This window comes from Protopterus annectens, chromosome 6.part0 (assembly GCF_019279795.1).
Source record: "Protopterus annectens isolate FY-2018-M chromosome 6.part0, PAN1.0, whole genome shotgun sequence".
Classification (NCBI taxonomy): domain Eukaryota; kingdom Metazoa; phylum Chordata; order Ceratodontiformes; family Protopteridae; genus Protopterus; species Protopterus annectens.
Window position 1 is genome coordinate 405,903,676 of NC_056737.1, and position 10,975 is coordinate 405,914,650.

General features: G+C 36.6%; 1 protein-coding gene across 8 annotated transcripts in view; it reads left to right on the forward strand.

Annotated features, from left to right (window-relative positions):
- The window catches only part of LOC122804340 (serine/threonine-protein kinase PAK 6-like), a 1,141,536-nt gene extending 1,132,967 nt beyond the window's left edge, over positions 1-8,569 (forward strand). For all 8 annotated transcript variants that reach the window (XM_044074151.1, XM_044074147.1, XM_044074152.1 and 5 more), the window contains one exon: positions 7,315-8,569. In XM_044074151.1, the coding sequence (XP_043930086.1) occupies positions 7,315-7,482 (168 nt within the window). In that variant the 3' untranslated portion in view covers positions 7,483-8,569. The remainder of the gene's footprint in view (positions 1-7,314) is intronic.
- The last annotated feature ends 2,406 nt before the right edge of the window (positions 8,570-10,975 follow it).

Consider the following 10,975-nt stretch of genomic DNA (forward strand, 5'->3'; position numbering starts at 1 on the left):
TATACAGATGATATTATAATGGTGTCCAAAGATGCAAAAGGTATGGAGTGAGTATAAAATAATTTAAGTAAGAGTTTGAGTATAACAGGTTGTAGTCTAAGCAAAAAAAAAAAAAAAAAAAGTAAAGGTTTAGTACATGACAAAGATGTAGCAGGGATTGAGTCTAATTTTCATGAGATATTAATTTGGGGGATACAGTTTAGGGAATGGAAGGTCATAGAGGTGCAATGGAAGAAGATGTTAGAAGGGATAGGAAATATGTGTAAATTTTGGAGTTCTTTTAAACTGTCTTTATAAAAAGGTACATTTGATAAAATCAGTAATAATGGCAAAAATGGTATACTTGGCAAGTGTGTTTAGTTTACCATTACCATATGAGAAAGAATTGTATACAATAATGTGTGCATTAATTTGGAGCTCAAGGCTTAATCTGGTGAAAAGAGGTACATTGTATGTTAAGAAAGTAGAAGGAGAATTGGGTCTGATTAACTCAATTGGATATGTTGCTTTTTTAAATCTGTACAAGATTCTAAAATGCATGGGTGAAGATAAAGACAACTTATTACATAAATTATTAAGATCTAATTATGGTAGGGCTGGGAATCAATGCAGAATCTTAAAAGGAAAAGACAAAGTATAAATGAAGAATTTAAAATTTATAAGGAAAAGATATTACGTCGGAAAATAAATGTGAATAATATTAAAGAATAGAACAATATGGTATGAAAATGTTATGGAAAAACATTATTATGTGTATCCTTGAGAAAGATTAGATGGAGAAAATGTAGAGTGGTAAAGGCAAGAATGCAAAGATATAAACATGTATTAGAGTGTCAGGATTTTTTTAGAGATTAGGAATAAGAAGGTTGCCAATTAATTTAAATATGATGTACATGAAAAGGGAGGATAGAGTATACTATTATTGTAAAACAAATTTGAGACAGCTGAACATGCATTTTTAAAATGTAAGATAATTGTAAAATATAGAAAAATAATAGATATACAGTACTTTGAAGATATAGAGCACATAGAAGATATAAATATGAACATTACTGAATATGGATACAGTGGTACTAAGAATCAGACAAAAATGTTTACAGTTACATAGGTTCTGTGGAATCAAAGGGTAAAGGAAATAATGTTTAATAAAAGATGGAACTTAGCGAAGATATTGGAAAGGATAAAATATTGGTTATGGATAATGGAGTGGGGTCGAATGAAGTATGAAATGAATAAAAGACGTGAAGTGTTTAAACTACTGTAAATAATGTATATAATATAAATTTTATAAATATTGTATAATTGTTCTAAATAAGTATGTGTATTAAAAGACCCCTATTCTTTTTGATAAATGCTGTGGGATATTTTTTATCCACCTGAGCTGCCACCAACTCAAGCAGATGGGGCCTTGGTTTAACATCTCATCCAAGGGATGGCACATTCAAGAGTGCAGTACCCCAGCAATCTGAGTGCATATGTCAGTGAATTTAAGTCTGGCAGTTGGCACAGAAGGTTAAGGCTTTGAGATGCAGTTCCTCTGGTACTGGGTTTGAATCCCCCACCTTTCATTTGCCTAATGTATGGCCCCGAATGCATAATTTAACTAGACATTGCTACTGGTTTGCCCCTGAAAAGGGATTGTGTGTCCAGTGGAACTACCTGGTTAACAAATGGTTGTCATTATTTTCTGGTACAGTCTGTAGATATTTTTTTTGTTCATCGATGCTCTTGATTCATCATCAACAGTCTATTTACATCTTTGATATATTATTAGTCCTATTAAAATTCCTTTAAAACTACCATATTTAAGTTACTCACTAAAAGAAAAATAAAAGCTCACACAGCACATGCAAAACACAAACTGCCCCAACCCAAAAAACACTAGCCTATGCAACCAAAACCTACTCCTGCTTTTAAATAAAAGTGGAAATAATAAATAAATAAACAAATAAATTAATTAATAAACATAAACCACATCTCCTGTTCACTGTAAACACACACACACACACACACACACACACACACACACACACACACACACACACACACACACACACACACACACACACATACACACACACAACAAGCAGGTATATATCCCCAAAAATAAAAACATTGCCTTATTAAATCAGCCTCCTTAAAGTGAAATCAATTCAAATTAGAATGAAAACATATTAAAACAGAAGAACAAGCAAGTAAATAAATAAATAAATACATCATTAACCACAACTAGGCAACTGGAAAGCACCATTAGCATCAAAGTGAACCTCAGTCTGACTGCCTAAACTAAATGAAAATATAACTAAGCTGTAAAATTAAATATACCAATGTAACCCTCACCACATCACTAAAATACTTCAAAAATGAACTGACACTACAAAAAGGATTTTATATATATATATATATATATATATATATATATATATATATATATATATATATATATGTATGTAGGCTTACTATCAAAATGTCAATTTCCCATTGGCAAATGTACATTCTGTTGACTCCTTTACTGAAAGTCGACATTTCCGACTGCTCCACACCTACAAACAAGTGCTAACATCAGTCAAAAAGGGGGCGAGATTTTGCAGTTTGGAATACATTGACATTTTCAACTGTCGCTGTCTGGAATTTGTGTTAGTGGTGTCGCCAATGTGTTATTGACATTTTGATTGTAAACTATATATATAAATATATATAAAATATATGGCTTGGTTGTACTTCATCCTGATCTTAATCTGAACTGCTCATCCCCAACCTTACTTTCTACTGATCTGTATATTCATTTATGAATCACCCCTCTCCAGCGGTTCCATTCAATGTGGCAGGAGTTTGATACCTGTATATTGCCCACAGTTTTGAATGCCTCCCTTAGCATACTGGTACTGGAATGTTTATTCTTCAGTCATCTGGAGTACATCTTTTGGTACTGCTACGATTACCTTCTGGGGCCATTGCTTCCCTAACTCCCCCAACATCTTCATCATATCTGCTGTGACTTCATCTGAGCCTTCTGCTTTTCCCTGAATTCATTTTCCTTAGTGCAATTCTTACTTCTCCTATGGTAGATCCTTTTTCCTTTTTAGTTGTAGACTGTGTCTAGGGCAATACAGCTTTTGTGTGGTTTTCTTCATTCTGAAGCTGCTGGAAGTGCTCTCCTTCCATCTGCCTTTGATGTCCTATGTGCTGGGGTGAGCAAGTTTCTGGTGACATCACTTTTGAAGGAGGTCTGATGAATATCTTCTTTATCTTTCTGTCTTTGCCTTGCAGCCTGATAGGGTTTCTTTGAGCTATCTGCAGCATCACTTTCTAGAAGAAGATAGGGTGCCTCTCAACTGTCCAGATTTTCACAGAATGTCCATATTTTTGCTCCATATTTTCATTCTGATCCTTATAAAATTTGTGATTTTCTGGATTTTTGTGGCAAATCAGTGAACACTCTTCTTCTTATTTCGGCTTTTTCCCGGTTAGGGGTCGCCACTGCGGATCACCTGTCCACTCATGATTGGCAGTGGAGTTTTACAGTGTTGAGTTGCCATCCCAGCGCCCAACCTTCCACAGAAGGCACACACATGCAGACACTCACACCTAGGGCCAATTTAGAGTGTGCAATCCACCTACAGCATGTCTTTGGGATGTGGGAGGAAACCGGAGCACCCGGAGGAAACCCACGTGACCACAGGGAGAACATGCAGACTCTGCACAGAAGGCACTCCAGCCAAGGATCGAACCGGAGAACCTCTTGCTGTGAGGCGGCAATGCTAACTGCTGTACCACCGTGCCTGCCCAAATCAGTGAACACTGAATTCACTAAATAATGACAGGCATTTGAGCTTCAGACTTCATATCCTTCACAAAATGAATGGCAACACAAGACCTTGTATTCTAGCAACTTTCTGAGTTTGTAAGAGCAATATTTAAAATGTGTCCCTATTTTTGGAGTTTTGTCCCCCATTATTTTTGCCTTTGTCCAGATTTTTTGTGTCAAGTGGTTGAGAGCTATGTAGAGTGCCTCTGATAACTTGTTCTTTGTTACTGCAACTGGTCTCATAGCCTCTCTATTAGGCAAAATGTAGAAAAGAATGATCCAGGCACCTCCAGGTTCATATTCCTTTATTTTAAAACTAAAAATTAAGCGCTTTCATCTCTGCCAATGGAGACTTCATCAGAATAATGAAGTTAACAATCAAAAGCACTTTATATAGCCATTATACGCATAATTGACATCTCTCTCAACCAATCCAGACACTGAATATCACAAAACATGCAACTTCCCATTAGATGATAAAACTCCACTCTCTCTTTTTTAAAAACAGAAAATTGTATCAGTATAAAAACCTCTTATTTAAAACTTTTCTTCTGTAAAAGTTTTCTTATGTATATATATATATATATATATATATATATATGGGTTCCGTACTAATCCCCGACACACTTTTTCCCGAATCACTCATGGTCGAGCATACTTACGCGAAAATGCTGTTCATCGAAGCAGCATTTTCGCGTAAGTATGCCTGTTTCGGAGACCGCACTACAGTGCAGATAAGGGAAGATTCCCTTTTCCCCACTGTAGTGCTGCCTCAGAGTGAGAATATTAAAGTAGGGTGTTTGTGGGGGGTGCAGGGGGGCATAAACGCTTTTTCTTTTTTTGACACATTTTAACGAAAGTGCTTTTTCGGTGAAAGCGCTTTTGTTAAAATGTGTTCGGTGTTGGGTTCGACTATTGCAGCTTCGTGCAATAGTCCTAGACCTATATATATATATATATATATATATATATATATATATATATATATATATATATACACACATTGCATATATTCATATGGTGTCAAAACAATAACCAGAATATTGACAAATCAAAATGTATTTGTTTTTTCATGTTGCGTAGGAATAATGGATGTAGCATCATTTATCCCGGGGGAACATAGCTGCCAGTCTTATCTGACACTCATTTTCCTTTTTCTTTAACAAATTTCTGCAGTCACCACCCTGAGGTTCAGGTTGTACATGCTCCAATACACCAAACACAAACTTTTTAAAATTCAAGCAATTCTGAGAATGCTTAAATAAAGCATTATTATATTTTTATTTTTTATATCATTTCTATGTTCAAATATTAAATTCTTGAGGGGACGCTTGGTCTTACCTTTATAGAATGTGCATCACGTGGAACAAGTAGCTAAATACACCACTTTACTGGTGACACAGTTTTTCTTCACAAATCTTATCTCACTTTTCAATCTATTATTCAATGTGATACTAGCTTCCTGATTTATATATGGGCATTGATGGCAGGCACTATATGGTTTAGTTCCATTATCAGAATCTAACCTAGACTGTATTTTGTGTTCCAACAACCTTTTAAAATTTGCTCCTGTCTTGTGAACAAATCTTGGACCTTCTCCCACTTTTTCTAACGCCTCATTATTCACCCTAAAAATATACCAATTTTTTGAAGGGCTTTTTTTATGTCACCTGTTAAATGATTATTTTCAAGTATGCATGTCTTTTTGTATTGATCTTTAGTGACAAGTGATGTATTACTATCTTTTTCTAAACCCACCCCTAATAGGGGTTTATAAATGATACCCCATGTCTCATATACTCCCCTTGTTATTTTTAACAACCAATTCTTGGGGTAACCTCTCTCTTGAAGCATCTCACTAATTTTCTCAAGTTCTTCCAACACATCTTTGCTGCGGTAGCGTTGTCGCCTCCCAGCAAGACATTGTCGCGTTCGATTCTCAGCTAGAGTGTCTTCTGTGTGGAGGCATGCATGAATGGACGTGCCTTCATTGAAGGTTGTGCGTCAGGGCTGGTAACTCGGCACGTAAAAATCCACTACCAAACATTAGCGGACCGGAGTTCCGATGTGGTGACCCCTAACTGGGATAAGCCGAAAGACGCAACAACAACTTCCAAGACATCTTCTCTGTGAGATGTCATCCTTGCCACTCTTGGCCTTTCCTCTTACTATACACTTTTTTTGTATTTTAGGGTGACTACTCTTAAAGTGTAGATAAGAGTTACAAAATGCGTCTTTTCTCTCTCTGATAGGCAGCCGTATTCTTTTCTAGCTTGGTCCTTCTTTTCTATCTCCCATTTCTTTCTTTCATATATACAGAAACATACACATGACTCTGCTATGCACGATTGAAGATGAAGTAACTGAAGTACAAAAATACAAAACACAGCTAATCAAACATCCTCACTACATTGAAAGTTCATACCTTCATCTGTCACAAAATTGTCACTTTCTTTTTTGCAGGGGGTAAACCCTCTGACATCCCCCCACTTGAGGTACTGCCCCTTCTATTATCCCACAACCTGATCTTTATTAATTCTGAGATAGCACAATTGCAGGGAAGGAGTGAATTTCCATCCCCACTGTACATCAATATCCCACAAACACACAGCATTTTGCTAACTTGAGTACTTAATTTCATGTGTCATGGATCAGTCTGTTTGACTAACTGAGAATTTATTCACTTAACCTATTTGATTGCAGTTAGCATAGTTGAGTAGGGCTTAGTGAGCTGCTCAAGTGCTTTGTCATTCATTCTCCATTGAGTCACAATATGTTTGCTGTAAGGCAAATGGAGTTTTTAACCTGCCCCACCATAAGTCTTATGACAGTCCTTTTTCAGTGACTGAATGGTTTGTGATATGATGTGATCAATGAATGCTAATAGAATCATCTCTTTCACTCTATATTTACTGTATATATAAATATAAATATATGTATGTGTATATACATATATAGATAGATAGGGACAGATATATGTGTGTGTTTGTGTGTGTGTGTGTGTGTGTGTGTGTGTGTGTGTGTATATATATATATATATATATATATATATATATATATATAGATATAGATATATATGTATATATATCTATCTATATATATATATATATATATATATATATATATATATATATATATAGAGAGAGAGAGAGAGAGACATAGGTAGATAGATATAGATATATACGCATATGTAACTATAGATATATACTCATATGTATCCATACCAGTTTATTTGGAAGCATTCTGAATTTTAATTCTGTGCACCTTTAGCTTTACACTTAGCACTTTTCTGTACTCCTTAAGGCTGCTGTATAACAGGTTTGGTGCACTTCTGCTTAGGTGTCCACTGAAATCTGGCATCAATTGCAGGTTGAGAATACTTGTATAACAAAACGATATAAATGAATGACTATGCATGTGTGTTTGTATTTGAAAACTTTTATTTCAGGTTGTAATTTAATATACTACTTTACTTGTAATATTGACACTGTTTCTCTGTTCCACAGGCTTCTCCTATTTTGCGGGATTTTCTGGAACGCATGCTAACTCGGGAACCCCTACAACGTGCCACAGCAACTGAGCTTCTTGACCATCCATTCATGCTTCAGGTTGGTCTTCCAGAGTGTCTTGTTCCATTGATTAGGAAGTACCGCAAGCATGTCTTGACAAGCTGAGCTGACCAAGGCAACAGACTGGGCTGTACCATTTCCTTTTCAGTTCAAGAGTGCTCAGAAATGTTCTTGTCTTGACAAGCTAGGCAAAACAAAAGGACAACAACTACTATTTTCTTTTGCTTTGACTGCTGTTGTTTGGAAACACTGGAAACTGGAAAGGATCTGTTTGGTATTGCTCCTTCCACACTACTGAACTGTAGACAAAGCACCTTGTAAATTGGGCTACATTGTGGAGTCTAAATTGTGTAGTATTTTGTGAGCATTATACTGTGATGTTTTTACAAGCATGTGACATCCTGGTTCTCTCCTCTCCTTAGGATGCTGTAACAATGTATTAATAGTTTTCTGATGTCCAGTAATAAGAGGAATATATTTGTTTTGTAAATTATTGTACAGATAGTACCTCATTTAGACAGTACACTTGAATGTATGTCAGGGCCAGAAATGTGTACATGAATTTCCTGTTCTCAACTCTTGGCATGGCACATAAACAGTTCTATTTTCTACCAGCCTGGAATACACCATGTTTGTTTAAAGGTCCTGATAAGAGGTTTTGAGCTTGTAAAATAAGCCAGTTCTTCATTCCAGTCACTGGTGTCAAAGACTCAGATTGATGAAAGAGATGCCATTACCTTTCCATCTCCTAGTGAGTATTTCATTTTTACAACAAATTAAAAGGGTGCAAGCTGCACTTTGCAGCAAAACACAGTGTAGCAATACTGGATCCAGCTGACACCCAAATGGCCGCAAACTAGTACTGTATTGTAATTGCAGGGACTGTGCGACATGGTGCTAAGTCATGGTATGTCAGGTAATCAGGTAATTGCAATTTGTTCTAAGATAGCAGAGGGCACCAAAGGTCACATGACATGGAAACAAAACTAAGAATATGGTGAGTTTAAAAGTTCATCAGTGCTCTCTGCAAGTATCCATGTTAAAGCCATTCTATTTCTGTTTCCTGCACTTCGATTTCGGAGTTTTAGCAGTTTATTTTGTATGTTAATGTTGCAATGGAGTACATATTTGTCAATATAATTATAAATATATAATTATATATTTAAAATAAACCATGCACAATTAAAGGAAAGACAATGCACGTTTGTTAATTTATTGTCCCTTCTCCACTGTAAAATTGCAACAGACAAGGGTTCAAAAGGCTGCATTTGTTATGAATGTGTGTATATTTATGTCTCTTCTAGCCTGAGTTAGAATTTAGGCAGCTACTGACAAATGAACCTGTAAATGATACTTTTTTAATTGTATGCATTTATATACACATGTATTTATTTATGCAGGTAAGTGGACCAGACTAGTGATGACATTTTTTAGCCTTGACCTAATTGCAATGATTAAAGCATGAAATCCAGTGCAAGTAAATACAGGCTGTGCTAGGAAGTTCAGGCTGTATGCATTCACCTGCATGTAAATTGTTTGCAATCATTTTCACATTCATCCTCTACGAAGGCACCATGGACCACACTGGAGATGTCATCAAGCATTTTTTGGATCCATTCTCCCCACAACTATCAAGTCCCTTCCTGAATCAGCCCATTACCTCCCCCTGATCCCTTCCATTGTAGGACACTGGGACAGAGACGATAGTTGTGGATAATGGACATCATCGGGGGGGGGGGGTAGGAAATTTTTTGAATGCCCCTACCACTCCTTATGTTGTCAAAAGGCAGCATACAGTGCCTACTTTGTTAAGCCTTTATGAATGCAAATTTCCATGCACCTACACTTCTTGCTAACATGCATGCATTCCTTTGCAGACTTGTGTATTCCAGATCCTTAGAGTGACATCTGCACATCTGCAATCCTAGATCTTTTTCTACGCAGAACTCTTCCAACAGGTCTCCACCAACACCCTTTTCCTTGGATGGGTGAGCCAGCATTTTCTCCAATCCTTCCTTGGCTGGCTCCTCCATTACTAAGGTCATTAATGGAACCTGGATCGTTTTTGGCATAGTCAAGGTCAAAACATGTAACAAGAGTATCGGGGGCAGTAGCAAGTTGTGCAGCTACTGTGTTAACCAATAAACGGCCCGATGATTTTCCAACGATGGCAACATGGATCCAGGGCAATTTTTCTTTTTCTAATGGGAATCAAGTTGCACCAAACCGGATGGGTGGCAGTTCGGATTATGGAATGAATCCGGTCTCCAACATAGTAAGTAATTTAAAATTGCTCGACACTTATTTATTTAAACTTAAAAAAACTCAGTTGGAGATAGCGTATTTTACTGAGTGCCTGAAACAGAAATTTATCCCAAAAGGTTTACGCAGGACACAGTACCCCACAGGTTTGGTGAAGGATTCTTTGTTTCATAAAGAGCTTCTACAACTTTTTGACCGGCATGAGTTTGAGTTACTGAATCTCATGATTAAGCATTATTCATATTTAGCTAGTGATATTTCTGATTCAGTATTAGAACTGGACAAAAAAGTGGTGGAAGTTGTCGAATTTATGAGATACAAATTCGAGTATGCTAGAATCCTTTCAAGTATTGATCAACATATGCTGAAATTATAAAATAATAAAAGTAAAAAACTGGAAAGGGATACCAAGGCGTATAGCCAAGGTTTGGCATATCCTCCACCTCCACCTGCACAGGTTTGGCAACGAGGGGTTGTCAATGAGTCAAATATTAATGCAAATAGTCAACATAATATAAATCAGAGTGATAGTCAACTACCTGCTGAGTCTAATCGTGACATGAGTAATTCTTTAACTGATTCTGTGCTCCTTGAACCTGAGGTACCACCATTAAGGAGGAGTGAGAGACTGCAGAATGGTCCCCGAGTAACTTATAACAATAATTTAAGGGTGCAACATCAAACAGGCCCTTCTGAAAGTCAGGATTTTCAGCAGTTTTATCACTCTGGAGCGAGACCAAAACAACAAAGAAATTTTCACAGCAACAACACCAAGCCCAGACCAACAAGGAACATGAAGTAATGGATAGGGAGGATTCTAGTGGTGAGGAAGTAATAGGCATCACCGAGTTTTCCTCCCGGTCCCGGGCTGACTCATTTAATGACTTATTTGACTCTTATGCCAGCTTAAATATTTCTGAACTTGATTCTGAACTAGAAGTTAATAAGCCAGGCCCAACTGTTATTCTTAATGAAAAACAAGATTTTAAGGTTTTTAATTTTTCTTCTTGTCCTATTTCTTCTGAATTAGTTAATTTGCTTGCTAAAGGCTACACATATGTCCCCCAGCAGCGAATCGATTTAACTAAGATGATTAGAGATCTTAAATTTTTCACAAGGAAATTGAATTTCCAGTTACTGTTTGGTAATAATATTGGTTTAGAAGGTATGCAACAATTCCGGATCTCTAGTACGTTTAACCCTCCACTGCATCCGGTTATTCAATCATTTGAGGCTTTATGTGAATTGGATTTTAGATCTTTAGCTAGACAAAGGGTGTCTAGCTATAATAAGTGTGCGCATGACAATGATGAATGAGACTTAATCAGGTTTATTC